Raw genomic sequence first — 21,618 nt, forward strand, 5'->3', positions numbered from 1 at the left:
TGTTATGATTTTATCCTCTTCTTTATAACTCTAATAAAATGTTTTCTATCCCACCTATTCCACATTGTTAATAATTTCTTTTTGAGATATACACAGCCGTCAATGTGCATGGACATGCGCCAAGAAACAAACACACACATATACACAGGTGCAGAGTTGCGCCCGACATGGGGGGGGGGCGCTGACATCACGCACAATCTGTGCCTGTATGTGACATCATGCGCATCGGGTGCATAACGACTGTGTTATAAGAATTCTAAGGTCTCAAATACAGAATATTCATAAATCCACACATATCTAAATATATGAACCACGCGTCTGAAATAGTATGGGAGAGCAATCCTGAAGCCATTCTGACTCTCCCAATGACCTCAAATATTCCTCTGCAGTAAGGGAGGCAAAATGGAGGGAAAGCCTTCCCATTGTCTTTTTGCTTGCAAATCCTGTCTTATGGGCATATTTGTGTATGAATAGGGTGAGCCTGTGACCTGGACTCAGGAACTAAAGTATTAACCATTACAAAAGAATGGCCAGGCTGCCCAGGTAATGCAATCAACGACCCATTATCAGGTATCCTGGCAGACAGGATTTCTGCCACAGAATGCCTCCTTCTGTGATGTTTGTATGATGGGGGTTGGGGGGTGTCTTCGGCTACAGGGTGGGCAATTTCAAAAGTCTATACAAGTGCATGCGAACCATTGTTCAGTGTTCTCCTCCTTCCTGGATGTGGGGACCCTGTTGCAACAGTTTCTTGAATAAAGATTACGCTTACTAGCCACTTTGCTTCTCAATATACTTTGGTTGGCCTCTGTTATTTTCTCCTACCGATAGGGAACCCACTTAAGGACTCTATACAGGCTCTTGGATACCCCATATGGGAAAGGAAGCAGTTTTTCTTATAACAACTGTTATAGGCTGCAATCCTGTACAGTGGTACCTCTGGATGCAAACAGGATCCATTCCGGAGCCCCATTCGCACCCAGAAGTGAACGCAACCTGCGTCCGCCTTCCGCCGCTTCTGCGCATGCGCATGACGTCACTTTGACCGCTTGTGGCATACGCAAGTGGCGAAACCCGGAAATAACGCTTTCGGGTCGCCACAGTACGCAACCTGAAAATACTTATCCCAAAGTTACTTCAACCCGAGGTATGACTGTACAGCCATACCTCGTGTTGCGTTAGGTTCATGTTGCATCTTTTCAGCTTGCTAATGCAGCAAACCCGGAAGTGTATACTTCCGAGTTTCGCTGCACATGTGTGCGCAGAAGCGTTCTGCGCGCTTTGCACATGCACAGAAGCGTTCTATCGCGCTCCGCACTTGCGCAGAAGCACCACTCTAGTTGCAGACTTTTCTGGGTGCAAACGGCACCCCAGAACAGATTGTGTCCGCAGCTAGAGGTACCACTGTATATACTTGCCCGAGAGCAACTCCCCATGGGACGTGGCACTTTATACAAGAGGGAGGCCATTTTGTGCCCCTCAGAAATGGCGAGTGACCTCCAACGTGAGGGTATATTTGGACCCCGGAGAAAGCAGGATAGGGAGGGCTAAAGTGCGCTCTGCTGACGCACGCGGGGGCCAGGAACAGAAGGCCCCGCGCAAAATGGTTGCTGCCCGCACCCTTGAGGCATAAATCCCTGTTTTGCGAAGGAATCGAACGAATGGCAAAGCACTTGTGATCCGAATGTGTCCACAGGAAAGACAGCAACCAGATTAGTAGTGGGAAGCCAGAAGGAAACCTCAGTCAGCCAAATAATACCTCACTATAATAATACAAAGGGGATACAGGTGGCGCTGTGGGTTAAAGCCTCAGTGCCTAGGACTTGCTGATCGAAAGGTCGGCGGTTCGAATCCCTGCTGCGGGGTGCGCTCCCGCTGCTCGGTCCCAGCGCCTGCCAACCTAGCAGTTCGAAAGCACCTCCGGGTGCAAGTAGATAAATAGGGACCGCTTACCAGCGGGAAGGTAAACGGCGTTTCCGTGTGCGGCTCTGGCTTGCCAGAGCAGCGATGTCACACTGGCCATGTGACCCGGAAGTGTCTCCGGACAGCGCTGGCCCCTGGCCTCTTAAGTGAGATGGGCGCACAACCCCAGAGTCTGTCAAGACTGGCCCGTACGGGCAGGGGTACCTTTACCTTTACCTATAATAATACAATAATAATTTATTATTTGTACCTCGCCCATCTGACTGGGATTCCCCAGCCACTCTGGGCAGCTTCCAACAAAATATTAAAAATACAACAAAACATCAAACATTAATAACTTCCCTAAACAGCGCTGCCTTCAGATGTCTTCTAAAAGTCAGATAGTCACTAAACCCAACAGCCATTTAAAAACCAAACAAGTGGACATTTTACCCATGGCTGTTTGGAGTAAATCTCAAAGTGACCGTCCCTGTGTAGAATTCATAAGCAACAAACAGGCCAGATGCAATCATTTGATACATTTTCACTTACTTTGCCCTCTCAGGGAGTCAGGTAGATTTTCTTGGTGGCTGCTCCTCTCTCAAGTCCCTTTCAAAATATCCGCTCATTCTGTCACATTCTCCACTCTCCTTATTCAGAAAAACTGGAAAACTAAGCAATGTGACCTAACAAAACGTTCAGCTGTCTTCCACTGCAGCTAAGCCAGCAATACTTCTCTGAAAAGCTCACATTTCTCGGCGTTCAGTTATGTATGAGCCAAATACTAATATTTCAGCTACTGCTGGATTCATTCCAGTACACCTTCTTAAGAATTATTCCAAACTGGCACAACGCAAGTGGAATAAGGTCATTTTACAGTTATTTGAAATTATTTCCATGTTTCCTTTTACACTGAAAGGTTTGAAGGCTTCAACCTTTTCTTCTGGGATGTTGATTGTTACATCATTGCAATATACCCATGTCATCACAATATGCTGATGTCATCACAATAGAAAATTGTGACACACTCTCTCACACAACACCAAGTGTGCTTTCTGGACAGTTAAAATTCTCTTTTTGTTAAATCAACATCTGGCAGGGGAAAGAATACAGAAGTTTTCAAGTTAACAGATAATCCTTCCACATCCAAAATGAAAAAAGCTGAATTCAGTTACACGCTAAGGTAAGAAACTTTTGTAGCCTGATTCTAACCACATATATTTAGAAACAAGCCTCAAATAATGTAAACAGGCCTTGCTTCCAAAGTAACCCTTCTTAAGTCTCTGCCCTTAATCGGTTTAAGTTGAAAAGTTATCAGCCATTGTTTTAAAGTAGGCATACCAAAATGTAATACTATATATGCTATTTTTTTAAAAAATAATAATTATCTGACATAGTCAGTAGACTTTGGGGGGTCATGGGTCTGGGCCCTACATTGGTCAAAAGATGCCTGCATTTAATGTTTGATGTTTTATCGTGTTTTTAATACTCTGTTGGGAGCCGCCCAGAGTGGCTGGGGAAACCCAGCCAGATGGGCGGGGTATAAATAATAAATTCTTATTAAATTCTTATTATTACAGATGAACCCCGTGGTCCCTTCTAACGCTACAGTTCTATGATTCTGTGATTCACACACTGTCATGTCCAAAACTAATAGCAGAGGATTATTTTGAGCCTTCCTCCTTGGGCCTTTTGCCATTTTGAATACTCTTATTATCGCCAAACATTTCCCTCCCCGCACTATCCCTCCTCAAATGTGTCATTTATTTACAAGGTCTACAGCAGTGGTGTCCAAGCTTTTTTCAAAGAGGGCCAGATTTGATGAAGTGAAGGGCTGCGGGGGCCAACCAAAGTTATTGACCTTTTTTTTAGGATTGAAGTTGTTGTTGAGCTTTTTTTTAGGACTGATGTTGTTGAGCTTCTTTTAGGGTTGGAGTTGTTGAGTTTCTTTTAGGATTGAAGTTGTTGAGGTGTTGTTGTTGTTTTAGGATTTTACCCCAGGAAATAAACTGCCACAGGGGCTGGATTAAATGGACCAGCAGGCCGGATTAGTAGGCCCCTGAAATGGACTTTGGACATGCCTGGTCTATAGCAATACCTGCCATTTTGGGGCAGCTGCTTAGGCCTCATAATTCTGATGGGGCCATACTGTTGCCGATACGTGTCTGGGGACTCTCAAATGGGGCACCTATGGGCCTCCTATTTAGCTTCCCTAAAATGCTGTGAAAGGCCCAACATAGAGCCACCACCCATTATGGCTGCCTGGGACACCCCTGTATAGTGGACAGGTGCCCCTCAAGCCGAAAGCTGGTCCTATTTATTCAGGACGGATCAGTGCTAAAACTCTAGAGTCAACTGAATAACCGGACCTCAGATTTCTAAACATGCAACCACCAGTGAGACTATAGTCACAACTCAGTATCACGAGGCTTCTTGTTGTTGTTCCTGGCCCATGACAGTAAAAAAAAAAAAAAGTGTGTATGTGCTTTCTGCTATGGTAGGTAGTGACAATGGGCATTTACCATATCAGACACTCAGATGAGAAAATAGGCCTTGAGAATCTGGGGTGGGTGGGAATACGCAAGTTTGTTTTTATTTCAGGGATTATTTAGAAGCGCATTCCCCACAAGGGCGCACAAGATAGCTTAGTTGGTTAGAGTGTGGTGCAGATAATGCCAAGGATGCAAGTTTGATCCCTGTAAGGGGAAGCTACATATTCCTGCATTGTACAAGGTTGAACTAAAGGATTCTCAGGGTCTCTTCCAACAGAGACCCCCGGGTATAGGCTGGTATATACGGTAAATTCAATAAATAATAATAATAATAACTATGATTCTATGAAAAGCAGCTAGCTCATATAGCTGGCTAGCTATCATACAATGGCCTTGTTTATTTTACTCTGTTAAATAAGGCACACTACAATGGTATAGTAGGCTTAAATTCTATTTAAATTGTAGCACTTACAAGTATCTGGCTGCCACCACTGGCAACATAAAACTGAATTAGGTGGACCTTGCTCTGCAAAGCGATTCTTGTAAGAAGTGACTGATAACCCAGGAGTGTGGGTTGGTCACACTCTGAGCCAATTATGCCTAATTCATTTGCAATAATAATTACAATTCTATGATTCTATAAAAAGTAGCTAGCTCATATAGCTGGCTAGCTATCACACAATGGCCTTGTTTATTTTACTCCGTTAAATAAGTCACAGTACAATAGTGTAGTAGACTTAAATTCTACCGAAGGAATTCCTAATATAGAGTAATTCTGCCTAAGTAAGAATACTACCAATCACAGGTAGAGGCACTGGCTGCCAACACTGTCCTTACATGTGTCGGTATTTGAGAAAGTATAGCACAAACATTATTTGGTTGCACTTGCACATACTATGCTACTCTCAACACATCAAAACTACTGCCCCAATTGTTATAACCACCTCCAATAAGCCTGCAGCACTTGCAGTCCCAGGTATGTGTTTGACAGTATTATAAATTAGCCAGGTGCTGGGTGCATTTTGTGACTGGTGTGGGTCCAACTGCAACTACCTGGAGATCTACGGATGTCAGGTTTGCAACCGGGGAAAGCAAGATGTTACTTAAGAGAAGGAAGGTCTGAAATATTCTCCTTGAAGCTTGAATTTGTTTTATTCCGGATTGCTTTATTTGATGGTTTAAATGGGTTGTAAACTGTTCTACGGTGTAGAAATGATATGAATGATAGTAAATAATAATAATAATAAACTCCATTGCAAAAGAAAAACAGCACCTAGACATTATATTGTGGCGACCGTAAACTAGGTTTAAGGTGCCATTTGGGAGTTATAATAGATAGCTGAGTTTCTAACACTTGTTTTTTATATGCTGTAGCCAAAAAGAACTGTAGTTCAACACACAACTATGAAATTTATTGGCGATTGCTGCCAGTTTAGGTGGCTTTCAACAAAGGGCTATCAGCCCCCCCACCCCATAGCTACACTGTGGGAAACTACACAGAACAGAGGCAGTATACCTCTAAATACAGTGGTACCTTGGGTTACAGACGCTTCAGGTTACAGACTCTGCTAACCCAGAAATAGTACCTCGGGTTAAGAACTTTGCTTCAGGATGAGAACAGAAATCACGCCATCGCCGCACGGCGGCAGCAGGAAGCCCCATTAGCTAAAGTGGTGTCTCAGGTTGAGAACAGTTTCAGGTTAAGAACGGACCTCCAGAACGAATTAAGTTCTTAACCCGAGGTACCACTGTACAGTCATACCTCGGGTTGCGAATGCTGCGGGTTGCGCGTTTTTGGGTTACGGCCCACGCTGAACCCGGAAGTACCAGAACGGGTTACTTCCGGGTTCCTGCATACGCAGAAACACTAAATCGTGCTTTGCACATGCACAGAAGCACTGAATTGCGCAGGTTGCGAACGTGCCTCCCGTACGGATCACGTTCGCAACCTGAGGTATGACTGTACTAGATACTGAGGACAAAGAACAATGACCCAGTACTTAGCACTTACAAGTATCTGGCTGCCACCACTGGCAACATAAAACTGAATTAGGTGGACCTTGCTCTGCAAAGCGACTGATAACTCAGGAGTGTGGGGTGGTCACACTTTGAGCCAATTATGCCTAATTCATTTGCAACGCTTTCAGAAGTGCAGATGGGGCTGGCTATGGCTTCCTAGTTAGCTCTGCTTCAGTAAATTTGCAAGAAACCAGAAGGCACTAAAAGGTTATGAATTTAAAAAAAAGTGGTATTTTCTCTCTTGATTGGGAGATTTTGATATTTTTATTTTTTTGGTTGTTCTTATAGAATAAACCCAGTTGGAATATACTGATATTTTTACTGGATCCCCATCTGTTGCTGTTGCGAGTATTGTTGGAAAGGACCTTTTCGCCAAGCAGAATGGGAAAAGGGATTAAAAACAGAGTAGGCACAGAAGACAAATGCTTCTCCACCCTTCTCTTGAGATTCACATAACAAAATTCAACCAATTGCTCACTTGGATCTGACAATGGTACTTTGGGGAGCAACAAGCTTAAAAGTAAACCTTGGATTGTTGGGTCACTGTAACAGTCTCCCAGGTACCCCAGTAAGATGTTATGGTTGAAGTGGAATTGTTATATGAGGCCATTATCTACCTAATAGATTTAGAAGAGAAAAATGTACTGTACTTTTCTAACTTTGCATGCCTTGCTTCCCTTTCAAGCATCTTTATTATGTTCAGTTGGGGAGGCAGAGAATGAGATAAATGATTATTCGAGTCTACAAATAGTAAAAATAGGTTTTTGTGTGTGTTCTGTATAATAACAGCTGGCTGAAAGTCTTAAGTGTAAGAAGCCACATGTAAAAACCATATACATATCACATTGCTATTTCCATCCCAGCCCATAATCCCCATTAACTCCCACTATGATGCTATGAAGAGTGTCCTGTAGTCAAAGATACATCTTCTTCCTCCTCCAAGAAAACTCAAGATCAGTTAACACAAATTAGTTACACATCAGTATAACTACCATTTTGCAACTACGCTTTCCATTTTCAATGCATCCTTAAAAAGGAAGGGAAGCAGTTTCTCATTCATACTGCCTACTGTTGAGTACAATCCTTTCTTGAGAGTAAGGTAAAGGTAAAGGTACGCCTGCCCGTACGGGCCAGTCTTGACAGACTCTGGGGTTGTGCGCCCATCTCACTTAAGAGGCCAGGGGCCAGCGCTGTCCGGAGACACTTCCGGGTCACGTGGCCAGCGTGACATTGCTGCTCTGGCGAGCCAGAGCTGCACACGGAAACGCCGTTTACCTTCCCGCTGGTAAGCGGTCCCTATTTATCTACTTGCACCCGGAGGTGCTTTCGAACTGCTAGGTTGGCAGGCGCTGGGACCGAGCAGCGGGAGCGCACCCCGCCGCAGGGATTCGAACCGCCGACCTTTCGATCGGCAAGTCCTAGGCGCTGAGGCTTTAACCCACAGCGCCACCTGTGTCCTTTCTTGAGAGTAAGCCCCATTAAATTCAACAGAGCTTGCTTCTGAGTACGGTATATCTCTATAGGATTGCACTGTGAGATGATGAACTCAGAAGGGCAGCAGCTGGCCTGCATGAACTGATAAGGAGTCACCACTAGGTGACTTAATGTGGAGTACAATATTGCGCTCTTAAGTATGTGATATACAGGGCTCCCTCCTTCTCAGTGGCCCAGAGGGAGGGAAGCATGGGAAAGTACAAGTCACACCTTTAACACACATGCATTCTGGGGGATTCTTTTTCCAATCACTTTTTTGAATGAACCAGCAGTTGAAAACATGAGCTACCTAGGAGGTGCATCAACCTTTGTTCTCTAGCATTTGCTAATCACTTACACACAGAGAGTTTCGTGCAGCCCAGAGTACTTAACATTGCCTAATGAGTGATGCTGCCCTGGTCAACTGAGCAGTAACACAAAAGGAAAAACGCTCTGCTGCACAGTATCAAATAATGCAAATATCAAGGCGCTCAAAGCCAGACACTGTCCTAGCACTCCAGTGAAGATGCTGGATATGAATTTCTTTAAACACCTGTTCACCACATTCATGCTTTACATTTTTTGGTGTATATTAAAAATATATATAGTAGTATACCTTTTAAAAAACCACTATAGTATGTGAAGCATCTCTGGTGGGTACAAACACCTGAAAATTACAGGGGCTTCCCAGCTCTCCCACTGTGATTACTTCATTGACCTAAGAGAGTGTTCATGTTGGTAAACCAAGCAAGCAGACATATACAGCTGAAATGCACACAGTTGTTTACTGCAGAAAACTACCAAAAAACCATTTCTCTAACTTATCCTGCAACTAAAGAATAACAGGCCCAGCTAATGCTAATACTATAGGATTAAAACAATAAGCTTTCAAAGTCTACTCTGCAGAAAACAACATTTACACAAGTCCTAACAAGCAAGGCCTCACTTCTAAGCAGAAGCGTTTGGCAGCATGATCCCTTTACAGCTCTCCTCCCCACCCCCACCCCCATGCACTCACTCTCTCCTAATGCTATTATTACACAGCATCTTCAGTCATCCAAGGGCAGCTTATGTCAAGCAAGCAGAGCTGACACCTTCCCACCACTGGCTCATTGGTGGCTGAAGGGGTTAGAGCATCACCTGGTTTTCTGTGAAGGGAGGGGGGAGACCATGAGTAGGGAAAAATAATATGGATGCCTGCAAAAAAGTTTAGCACCTTCAGTCCTCACCCACAACCACAACTCCCCAGGAGGAGGGGGAAATCAGCAATTAAGGGCAGGCTCATTTGGGATTACTGTGAGACTTGCTTCCGAGTAAACATACACAAGCTTGAGCTGTGAGCAAATGAATTTATAAATGTTTCTGCAAAACAATGTGCGTGCAACACCCATAATCACCACCTCCATCCCGAGCATTATTTAGCACTAATAAACAATGGACCTGACATCCGCCCAGATTGCAGAAACTCAGCCAAGGTGTCCTATTAAATGTATGTACGCGTAGCCAGTAATTAGTGGCATTCCAAATTACATAATTCTTCTGTGAGCAGCTTTTCAGGCCTTTGCTGCATCCCCAGTAACACTGATGCCTGGAGCATCCCCAGTAACATTGATGCCTAAGAGCCTGGAGAGTGAAAAGCACATACATTGGATAACAGCAAAAGCCCCTTCCTGCAAGATGCAGGAAGATGAATGGCTGTTTTGCCTTTCCAACCGTGGCCTGAATCAGCCCCCAAAGCAGGTCGGCTGTGCCTTCCTCAGAGTGTTATATCACCCCCACCCTCTGGTTGCTTTTTTGCATTGCACACCCCCTCCAGCCCATCCCTACAAACCATCCCCCCCCCCCCGCCCCGCGCCTGGTCTCTGTTCCTTGCATGTTCTGGAAAAGGAAAGCCGGCTGGCTTCTGACATTCAAACATCCAGCCAGCGCTTTGTTGCTCTCCGCCAGAGCTTCTGGGCTCCCGAGGAAAAGGAGTGCGCTGCGCGTTTTGTCATCACTCAGCATTAGGGAGCCTAAAAATAGACCGGGCAAAAGCACCGTAGCAACCTTGCAGGCGATTTGCATCGCCCAGCGACGGCTTCCTTTCCCTGGGAGTACGCAGGAAAGAGTTGCAAATAAAAATAAATCCATAAACTAAAAAAAAGAATGGGCGGCTATCTGGCCGCGGGTGGCCTCTTACCTGCTCCCCGAAGTCGATGGCTATGTTGGTGATGCCCAAAGGGACCAAGAAGCGGATCAGGGGCCAGTAGTTAGTGAGCGCCGGAAATTTCACCATAGTCCCAGCTGCGCGGTGACCCCAAACACATCTGCCGCAGCGGGGAGGCTGCAAGGTGGGAAGGCGGTGAAGACGAAGGGAGAAGCCAGGCGCTTCTTTACGGAAGAGCCTTGTGGCTTTGCCGGCAGAGAAGGCGATGGTGCGCCCAGGCGGAGGCAACGGCAGCAAGTGAGCGCAGCAGCTCCTCTCGCGTCCGCCTCCCTGCTGGTCTGGTGCGCCGGGTGTCTGTGCTGCTCCCTTTAGCAAGAAATCCCAAAGACCAAGTCCATCCCTGTCGCTGCCGCCGCTGCCCTCCTCCCACACAATGGTGATCCGCTGCTGGTGGAAAAAAAAAGAGGAGGGACGCCGGCACCAGCACCATCGCCGCCAGAAATTTCTCTGGGCACTTTTTCCATTATCAAGAACCCGGAGGGCAAAAAAACAAACAGGCGCGCGTAATTGCGCCGCGCTTTTGCGCCTCGCCTTGGTTTAGGCTAGCCGGCTACAGGAAGAGGATGGGAGCCGCGGGGTGGGCGGCAAGGAAAACAAACCACCACCACCCATCACCGGCGCACAGATCAGACAGGATCTGCCCGGCTGCCTGTCGTCCTCCTACACCACCACCTCCTCTCCTTCCTCCGCCTCTTCTTTCCCCCGGGTGAGCGGTGGGGAGGGGAGCGGCTGCGTTTGCTTGCTGCTGCTGCTGCTGGCGGCGAAGGAAGAACCGTAAAGCAGGCTAGAGGAGAGGCCGCTCAACACACGCACACAAGCAGGCCCTGCTCTTTTGAAATTAAAAAAATTAAATATTTGGGTTGCTGCTCTGCCAGTGCTCCATAAGCACGTGGCCTTCTTTGGCACAGGCTCGTTGCTTATCTTTTCTCTCTCTTTCTCTCCCCTCCCTCCTCTTTCCCCTAAAGAGGAAAAGTAAAGAGAAAGAGAGGCTTTATTTAGCTGCTGCTGCTGCTCCTCCTATCGCCGGAGCCCGGGCACAGCATCAGCCTCCGGCTTGCAGGCTGCCTTGCGCGCTGCAGAGATGAGCGTAGGCCAAACAATGCCCCAGGAGCGCCAAAGAGGGTTAAAGAGCGCGCCTTCGCAGGATCGGGACCAGCGTTTGTATTGGCACCAAAAGCAGGCAAGCCAAATGTATCTAGAAGGTCATAAGGAGGGCCGGAAGGCAGCAACCCTTCTGCGTTTTGTTACCAAGATCTGGTCTTCAGAGTTACAGTATCAATGGAGGTATCTCAGCCAGCTTTCCTTAGGTGGACCAGGAATTCATTTAATCTTGTTTATTGTTTAAATAACAGTTAGTGGCCATCACAATGTCTTATAGTAGAGAAAGACTCCACTCCCTTAGGAACATTGTGTCTCATAAAGGATTGTGTTGTTACAATTATTGTGAAAAATCTCAATCTCAAACCAAAAACATTTGTAATACAAATTGTACACAGTGTTTCCAAAGGACCAATCTTAAGGGTTTGTTTAAATATATTTATTATCATTATTTATTAAATTTGTATGCCGTCTTTCATCCATAGATCTCTGGGCAGTTCACAACATAAAAATACAAAATGCATAATAAAAACATAAATACATAAAATACATAAATACGGACAAAACAAACCAATAACACATCTCTCCCATATATATATTTATCATGGAGTTTCTCTTCAGTTTTGTTAAATGGGACAGAAAGTGAGTAAGAGAGGTTTTAAAGTGGTATCATATCGGAAAAACATTGTGGCTATTTTCTGGAGCAGAATTACACATATTGTTCTATGCAGACAGGGAGCATTTGGTGGGCAGGAGCTGAGCCATAAAGGATGCATTTTAATCTACTATATTGTAATGTTTTAATCACCACCACACCAAAATATATTTCTTCGTCTAAGATGTTGGGAATACTGCCAGAACTACAATTGAGCTAGGTATCATCAGGTCCAGAACTTAGCTCTAAATTATTTAAAGTAGGGGATACATGTATACAGTTAGTAACTGCATCTAGCAGTGTATTCTTATACATCTGTCTACTTAGAAGTATACTGCATTGAGTTCTGTAACACTCCAAGTAAGCATATATTGCAGCCTAGGGGTGCAATCCTGTGCACACTTAGTAAGTTCCATTGAATGCAGTAGGTCTTACTGCAGACTAAAAGGATTGGCGGTTGTATCAATCCCAGTGTTTGAAGTGGGATTCGGTTGGCGGGTCAAATCCCCGTGACAAGAGTGAGCTCCCATTGCTCTGTCCCAGCTCCTGCCAACCTGTTGTTGTTTAGTCGTTTAGTTGTGTCTGACTCTTTGTGACCCCATGGACCAGAGCATGCCAGGCACTCCTGTCTTCCACTGCCTCCCGCAGTTTGGTCAAACTCATGTTGGTAGATTCAAGAACACTGTCCAACCATCTCGTCCTCTGTCGTCCCCTTCTCCTTGTGCCCTCAATCTTTCCCAGCATCAGGGTCTTTTCCAGGGAGTCTTCTCTTCTCTTGAGGCGGCCAAAGTATTGGATCTTCAGCTTCAGGATCCGTCCTTCCAGTGAGCACTCATGGCTGATTTCCTTCAAAATGGAGAGGTTTGATCTTCTTGCAGTCCATGGGACTCTCAAGAGTCTCCTCCAGCACCATAATTCAAAAGCATCAATTCTTTGGTGATCAGCCTTCTTTATGGTCCAGCTCTCACTTCCATATGTCAACTACTGGGAAAACCATAGCTTTAATTGTACGGACCTTTGCCGCCAAGGTGATGTCTCTGCTTTTTAAGATGCTGTCTAGGTTTGTCATTGCTTTTCTCCCAAGAAGTAGGCGTCTTTTAATTTCATGACTGCTGTCACCATCTGCAGTGATCATGGAGCCCAAGAAAGTAAAATCTCTCACTGCCTCCATTTCTTCCCCTTCTATTTGGCAGGAGGTGATGGGACCAGTGGCCATGATCTTAGTCTTTTTTATGTTGAGCTTCAGACCATATTTTGTGCTCTCCTCTTTCACCCTCATTAAAAGGTTATTTAATTCCTCCTCACTTTCTGCCATCAAGTTTGTGTCATCTGCATATCTGAGGTTGTTGATATTTCTTTCAGCAATCTTAATTCCATCTTGGGATTCATTCAGCCCAGCCTTTCGCATGATGAATTCTGCAAATAAGTTAAATAAGCAGGGAGACAATATACAGCCTTGTCGTACTCCTTTCCCAATTTTGAACCAATCATTTGTTCCATATCCAGTTCTAACTGTAGCTTCTTGTCCCACATAGAGATTTCTCAGGAGACAGATGCCAACCTAGCAGTTCGAAAACACGCCCGTACAAGTAGATAAATAGGTACTGCTGCGGTGGGAAGGTAAACGTCATTTCCTCGTCACAGTGTCCCATTGCATCAGAAGCAGTTTAGTCATTCTGGCCATATGACAAACACCATGGACAAACACCGGCTCACTTGGCCTGAAAACGAGATGAGCGCCACAACCCCATAGTCGCCTTTGACTGGACTTAACCGTCCAAGGGTCCTTTACCCCTTTTTAATGTCCTGGGTGGGGAATCACATTGTCCTTCACCTTGGACAGCAAGATATCTTTGAGCAAGAGGCCTAAATGGATCTCACTTCAAGGCAAGGTGGGTTGGGGGGGGACAAGCTAGGCTTCTGTTTAAAGGTATGTTGGAATATGCAATCTAACCTCTGAACAAACGATTTGAAGGTACATCTGTATGCAGCGTAAGCTCTGAACAAATCTTTAAATGGGCAATTTTCATTGCAGAAGTAGGTAAATATTGGACTTGCGATTTCTAGTCCAATAAAACTTTTTCATCATTTGGAAAGGAATCCCTGGCTAACAATAATTGTTTTTTAAACAATTATTTTAAAAAAAACACCAGTGTGGACATGCACTGTCCTTGCTGAAAAGGCATGCCTTCTCTGCAGTTTGCACGAGTGTGTGTACATGCATGCACCATTCCTTTATTAATTTAAAGCATTTTTTACCACACCCTTCAGCTGAAAAAGGTTCCCAGGACATCTTTCAAACAGCAATAATTTGACTTGCAATCTAAAAGATACGACACAAAAGGAAAAGGAATCAGGAGGGGAGAAAGTAAATACTAGCACTAGTTCTTCGTTACAAGATGACACCTCTGGCCTCAAAGGCAAATAAACTCGCTATCATGGGCTGCTTGCAGTTCAAAAAGAAGCTGTGGATGGCCTCCAATAAGTAATCTTGCATCATGACCTTCTGTTCGTCACAGGGCCGTTGGTTCCAGCAGCCTCTGTAGAGAGACAGGAAGGATGGTGGGCAAAGGAGACTAGCCGAGCTGGCAAAAGCTGCGGCAAGTACATATCCTCCAACATTTCTCAGGGGAAAATAGGAACGTCCTATATTATAATCATCATAATCCCTTTTTTTTCAGCCAGAACCTGCTAGAATTCAGTTCTGGCACCTCTCAAGTGGGTGCCATTGCCATTATAAAAGAATGAGGGAGGTGTTCATATGAGTTCTGGCACTTCTTTCGCTAGAAAAATAGCAAGAATAATTATAACCCGCCTATCTGACTGGGTTATCCGGGCCACTCTGGGCAGCTTCCAACATATATAAAAACGCGATAAAACATGAAACATTTAAAAACCTCCCTATACAGGGCTGCCTTCTAAAGGTTGCGTAGTTACTTCTTAGCTCAGGGGTTGCATAACTCCATACCCTCCAACATTTCTCCAATGAAAATAGGGACATCCTAAGGAAAAGCGGGACATTCCAGGATCAAATCAGAAACTGGGATGGCTTCTGTAAATCCGCAACTGTACCTGTAAAATAGGAACAGTTGGAGGGTCGCAAGTGGAGATGGCAAATACAGCAGTTCACCCTGCTGTCTGCTGCTGCTTATCTTCCTCACAGCCAGGCAGCTGATTCCAATAATTTAGCATTCTTTTCTCATTTAAAAATAATATATTCTGTTCTACTGGTTTTATTCCATCACAGATTGATGTAGATTTAATTACCTAATTGATTAACAATGTACTCTTGTGCGTGTTTACTCAGAAGTACGTCCAACTGAGCTCAGCAGGGCTTACTCCCTAGTAAACAACTTTAGGATTGCTCTGATGGAAAATCAACTCAGGTTTCAGTAACCAAGTGACAGTGCCAGTTAATATTTGTTCTCCTTTCACGTTGTGAGGAACACAGGAAGAGAAGGGAAGCTTCCTACCAAAATGAGGCAGAGTGAAGTGGCCACCTCAGCCTGAAGGTGCGCTGTCAGAGAATAGAGAATATGTTGTAAACAAAAATTGCCCTTTTCCCTTATGGGATATCCAAGAGCCCATATAGAGTCCTTACATAAGTTCCCTATTGGTAGGAGAGAATAACAGAGGCCAACCAGAGAATATTGAGAAGCAAAGCAGCTAGTAAGCTTGATCTTTATTGATCTGTTGCAACAGGGTGCTCCCCTCACCCGCAGAAGAGAGGAGGAACCCAGAAAAATGGCGCACAAGGCCTTATAAAGACTTTTCAAACTGCCACCCTGTAGATCAAGACCACCCCTAGAAACATCATATATACATCACAGAAGGGGTGTAACCTAAGACCACCCCTCAGATACATCATACCTACATCACAGAAAAGGCGGTCTGAACAGAAATTTGAATGTTGTTTTTCTCCTGTCCTTGTTTATCTCCTGTCTGGCAGGTTACTTGATTGGATTGCCTGGGAAGCCTGGCCAGTCTTTTGTAATGATAAATACTTAGTTCCTGGGCCAGGTCACAGGCTCACACCCTATTCATATCTTAAATGTGCCCTTAAGACAGGATTTGTGAGGAAAGAGACAATGGGGAGGTTTCCCACTTTGACCTTGCAGAGAAAACATTTGCTCAGTTTAGGAATCAAAATGGTTCCAGGTCGGTCTTCCTGAGCTGATCTATGTACGTGCTTGGTTGGTACGCTTATGAACATTACAATATATCTAAGACCTCAAAATTCTTATCACAAATACAGCTACAAAAATCGTCCTGTGCCCCCAAACCAACCCACTATATTCTCAGACAATGGAGGATGCTGTCCCAATGTTGATGTGAGAGTCCAAACAGCACATACACTGGAAAAGGGCTGCTATCTTGTCTTTCGCCTCAGGCAGCAAAAGGTCTTGATCCAGCCTTGATTTCAAATCCACAAATAGTGAGGAATAGTGAGGAAAATCCCAGCTTTGCCCTTGATGGCTCTTTCCAACAGTTTCAGCTTCGAGGCACAGATATCTTTTCAAATTCATTGTTGCTGCATTTTGTCAACATGTGTTTGAAGGACAGGACCTTATAACGCAAGAAAGAACCAGTGTTCCCAATCCCCTGTTCCTGCAGAAAACGCTAATGCAGTGGGAAACAGGCAAAGCATTTGCACATCAAGGGCATGTGTCTTAACCATTTTCTAACGGGACGCGGGTGGCACTGTGGTCTAAACCACAGAGCTTAGGACTTGCCAATCAGAAGGTCAGCAGTTCGAATCCCCACGACAGGGTGAGCTCCCATTGCTCAGTCCCAGCTCCTGCCCACCTAGCAGTTTGAAAGCACGTCAAAGCGCAAGTAGATAAATAGGTACCGCTCTGGCGGGAAGGTAAACGGCATTTCTGTGCACTGCTCTGGTTTGCCAGAAGCGGCTTAGTCATGCTGGCCACATTACCCGGAAGCTGTATGCCGGCTTCCTCGGCCAAAAAAGGGAGATGAGTGCCGCAACCCCAAAATCGTCCCCGACTGGACCGAATGGTCAGGGGTCCTTTTACCTTTAACTTAAGCTACCAGTTCTCCTGCACACATCCCCACTTGTTAATGTGTTTGTTTTCCTCTAGAGGGGCTCAGAAACAAACAGACCAAAATAAGCCCAGCAGAACTGGTTAACAAGCTGTGGGATTTGTAGAGGGAATTCTGTGAGCACAGGAGGAGTTAAAAATATAAAAAATCCCACCTGCCAGTCCTCTCCTGTAGTAGTTCCTGCTCCCATATTCCTGTCATTAAGCATGCTTTTGAGAACATTTAAGTGTACCCAAAGTATGTCATAAAGCACATTTATACCTAAATATGTAATATGCTAAGGGACGCGGGTGGTGCTGTGGTCTAAGCCAAGGGACTGCCGATCAGAAGGTCGGCGGTTCGAATGCCTGCAACGGAGTGAGCTCCTATTGCTCTGCCCAGTTCCTGCCAACCTAGCAGTTCGAAAGCATGTCAGTTCAAGTAGATAAATAGGTACTGCTATGGCGGGAAGGTAAACGGCGTTTCCATGTGCTCTAGTTTCCATCACAGTGTTCTGTTGCGCCAGAAGCGGTTTAGTCATGCTGGCCACATGACCCAGAAAGCTGTCTGTGGACAAATGCTGGCCCCATCCAGGGGTCCTTTACCTTTAAAACAAAAAACCAGGCAGCATTCTGTAGCTGTGCTATGGCCAGCAGGGCTAATGGTCCATGGAGATTAGGATCCTCTTTTTCCGCAGTAAAAAGAGGATAACATGTTTAATTTATTTGTATGGAGCTCAAAGACAAGGACAGTTGCAAAACGAAATACAGCTGATATTTGCATTTGCGTGTTGTCATTAGTCAGTGTTCCAGACCTTGTTTGTTATAATGTAGATAAGGTTGTCCTATTGTAAAACCCTCTACACTGGAAGCTGAAAAGTCTTATCTAAAGAATGAACATCTTGGAGTAAAAAAAAAAAAAAGAATTCAGGAACCTTCTAAAGAAATAGAGATTTCCTAATGAAAGAAATCTTTTGCTTTTTTTTATCCATTTGGTTCGACTCTTAATGGTAAAATTGTGACAATATTAATTACAAACATAACAAATATATTGAGAATGAGACCCATTTAAATAAATGGACCACATTAGTTGCAGATAGCTTAAAGGTGCAATCCTGTGCACACTTACATTTGAGTAAATCTCACCAAACACTTTGGGAGTTGCATTTTAATAAACATGGATAGGAATGCACTGGAGAGCTCATTAATTCTAAGGATATGTATGTGCAGTTAAATATCTTCAACTTGTTTGTCACAAGACAAATAACACTCGCGAGGCCCCTATCAATAACTCTCAGAGAGGACACTTACCTGTTTTCCTATTGGTACACACAAAGTCACCAGTGAATTCTATTTGACCAAAGTGAAATCAATTTCATTTTCAAGGTTCCTCTTCATGCAAAGCATCTGAGAATATTCAAAAGAATTAAAAAGTTTATCAATAAGACTGGAAAAATTATCAGGATGTTCCAGTGTCACCACCTGTCATTGAATAATACCTAAAGCAAACTTGAATTTGGGAAGTCTCAATGGGCTCACAAAATTTATGTGTGTTTTGCAGAGCCCTTGATATGCAGAAATAATTGCTGTGTCGGCCTACGGTTAAAAACAATACACTTCAAAATGGTGAATAAACTATATTTCAATCATCCCTGGCTTTGAGAAATCACTGATGCCAAATAAATGACTTGCTAAGTCAAAAGAAGAAACAAAATGTTCTATCTATGGTGCCACAAGGATTTGTATATGGAACTGTGTTGTCTGGGTCAAGGCAGACTCAAGATAATTTTGCAGTTTATGAACAACCACAGAAACTCAGGCTTGTAAACAAGGGTGTTCATATTGTTCATGCTCTTTTAGAGCCTCAGGTTAACAAGGGTGGAATTCATTGTTAAATTAAATGCTTCCTTTCTAAGGCCAAGCTATCCTCCAAACCTGTTTGGGTGGCCAGCTTTGTGAGCTATACAGTGGTACCTCGGGTTACATACGCTTCAGGTTACATACACTTCAGGTTACAGACTCTGCTACCCCAGAAATAGTACCTCAGGTTAAGAACTTTGCTTCAGGATGAGAACAGAAATCGTGCTTCGGCGGTGCGGCAGCAGCGGGAGGCCCCATTAGCTAAAGTTGTGCTCCTGGTTAAGAACAGTTTCAGGTTAAGGACAGACCTCCAGAACGAATTAAGTATGTAACGAGAGGTACCACTGTAGAGGGTTTCTAACAAGTTGTCCGGAAACCACTGTGTAAGCCTCACCTTCTGAAATACGGCCTGCCACCATATTTCCTGCCAAATCCTTCTTTAATCATGGGAACTTGGGGAACAGCCTCCCAAAAATGCAAAAAACATTTGTGGCAGAGGGACAGTATCTAAAAAAGTAAATCCTTTACAAAATAAAAATGGGTGGATTCCTAAGAGGACTGAAAATGAATACAATGTCCCACATCCTCTGACAATTCTGTCCTAGCTACGAAAGCAGCTTTACCATAGAATATAGAAAAGTGGAGGGGACCCTGCCTCCCATAACTCAATGATGTCTACCTGAGATTGCAGAAACTGGGTCAAGGAGGAATCACTTGTCAGCCAGCAATACGAGGCTGGAGAGCTGGGTGGACGTTGCAGAAAACAAAATCAGGGACTTCCCTCTGTTGCCTGAAGTAAACAGCAAACATTGCACTTTAACTCATAAGCGGGGCAATTTGTCAGAGTGTACTTTAACATCTATTTCCATAGACCACAAAGCAATCCGGTATGCCAGGTTCTGAAAGATGACTTCATTTTGCATCCTAATCTCTATAAGCCATCAACACACAGCAAAGGTTGCTTCCTTGCTGCCACCATAATCCTATTTCCCATATTGGTGTTTCAAGAACCACAATACCCAAATGGGAGCTAGGCTCAACTGTTTTCATCCACCTGCTTTGCACTTTTGCTAGACCTTGTCATCAGCAAGTGAACATTGATAGATTTTGTAAATGTCCAAAAATTCCCCTTTTAACATCAGTAGAGATAGGTTGTCTGGTTGGCCTATTGACTATTTTCTTCCTCCAGTGGGGCCGGCTCAAGCATAAGGCAACATGTGGCAATTGCCTCAGGCGGCAAGATCCACAGAGGCAGCAGATCCCAACATAGATCCATAATCCCCCCTGCCCTTGTTCCCAATTTAGATATTCACTCATGCCTTCTTCCTAGGCAGGGAGGCGAGTGCCATTTGGTGGTTTGCCTCAGGCACCAAAATTCTTGGGCCAGCCTTGACTGCAATGGAGATGAAGTAACTGCAGAAAACAAAACAAAACCAAAACTCAAAGCATACCGGAATCTTAATTCATACCTGAGAAAAACTATGGAGTAAAACTGCATTTTTTTATTAAAAAAAACAACAATAACACCCCAACTTCCAACATGGAATGTGATTGGGTTTTATTGGTAAAAGCCAGTAATAGGAATGCAGATTAATTTTGAGAGAACTGTTAATTGCTTCACAATACCTTCTTCAATCATTATTGACCTATATTACTACAGTGGTACTTCGGGTTAAGTACTTAATTCGTTCCGGAGGTCCCTTCTTAACCTGAAACTGTTCTTAACCTGAAGCACCACTTTAGCTAATGGAGCCTCCTGCTGCCACCACGCCGCTGGAGCACGATTTCTGTTCTCATCCTGAAGCAAAGTTCCTAACCCGAGGTAATATTTCTGGGTTAGCGGAGTCTGTAACCTGAAGCGTATGTAACCTGAGGTACCACTGTAATTAGAACAAACACACTCCTTTTCAGGAACCTTTCCCTTTGAAACTGACAATCCTCATATTCTATTAAAAGATGTCCATTTTCATTCTGAAAATATTTGAGATTCAAGAGTATCTCAAAATCTTCTGTGAGCATAGAAAACCGTGGTTAGAGATTGGGGGAAGTGGCCAGATTTTTCAAGATGTGTTCAGTGACCCTTCACTACAGTAAAAAAATAATATTGATCTGTTCTATTATTCCCAAGAAAAGCAGAAACTTCACCTCCCAAAAAAAGCAGGAATGTAAGCATCCAGATCCTGTATGAAAGACAGGAATGGAAAAATCTGTCAGCTTTGGTTCTCTCAGTTTCTCCATCTTTCCCCATTGTACATTCAGTTCTCCACAATTCTGCAGCAATTTGGCTTTTAGGGGGAAAAAAGAATCCTCATGACATGAAAATTCATCAAAAAGGTAGTGCAAATTTTTCCTAATAAGTTCTTTTTTTGTATGCCGTTTTGACAAATGTACCTAATTTTGCCAACAATTTCCCCTAAATATAATGCATTTTTGAAAACGTTTGATTGGAGAACTGCATCCCAATATTCAAATAAGTGCTATTTTAAAAGGGTATTTTGTTTCTCACATGGTTTTGGAAGGTATGAGCGTGGTACATTTGCCTTTAAATGTGAACTGAATTAAATTCTTCCCGTTTCCCTCATGAGAGATAACAGAGCAGTTTACTTGGGGAAGCAATTAGGTTGCAGGTTGAATTTGCTCCCCAGCCATTTAAAACAAGATCTTCTAAATATTTTTTCAAAGGGAGCTAGAGTGCTGACAGAATTAGATATAAAATGGGACTACTGAGATTAAAAAAAGAGGGAGGTGCATGTTTGGGTGAACCCCAAGGTATGTCATCAACATCACCATCATTTCAATCATCCCCACCATCATCATCAACCTGAAAAGGTGGTGAAAACTGAAAAACACAGCCCAATGCTGGCTGAGCACGCT

General features: G+C 44.1%; 1 protein-coding gene and 1 long non-coding RNA gene across 3 annotated transcripts in view; one reads left to right on the top strand and one right to left on the bottom strand.

Annotated features, from left to right (window-relative positions):
* The window catches only part of ANKH (ANKH inorganic pyrophosphate transport regulator), a 128,811-nt gene extending 118,184 nt beyond the window's left edge, over positions 1-10,627 (bottom strand). Inside the window, exon 1 of one of the 2 annotated variants that reach the window (XM_081919127.1) lies at positions 10,066-10,627. In XM_081919127.1, coding sequence (XP_081775253.1) covers positions 10,066-10,161 — 96 coding nt within the window. In that variant the 5' untranslated portion in view covers positions 10,162-10,627. Of the gene's footprint in view, positions 1-2,454; positions 2,667-10,065 lie in introns of those variants that run through there. The other variant, XM_081919128.1, reaches the window with a different exon arrangement.
* Positions 2,927-18,818, top strand: LOC309374305. The gene is made up of 2 exons (XR_014170506.1): positions 2,927-3,085; positions 18,446-18,818. It is a non-coding gene; the product is annotated as an uncharacterized lncRNA (long non-coding RNA).
* Positions 18,819-21,618: the final 2,800 nt, after the last annotated feature.

This window comes from Podarcis melisellensis (genome assembly GCF_964234715.1).
Source record: "Podarcis melisellensis genome assembly, chromosome: 7".
NCBI lineage: Eukaryota > Metazoa > Chordata > Lepidosauria > Squamata > Lacertidae > Podarcis > Podarcis melisellensis.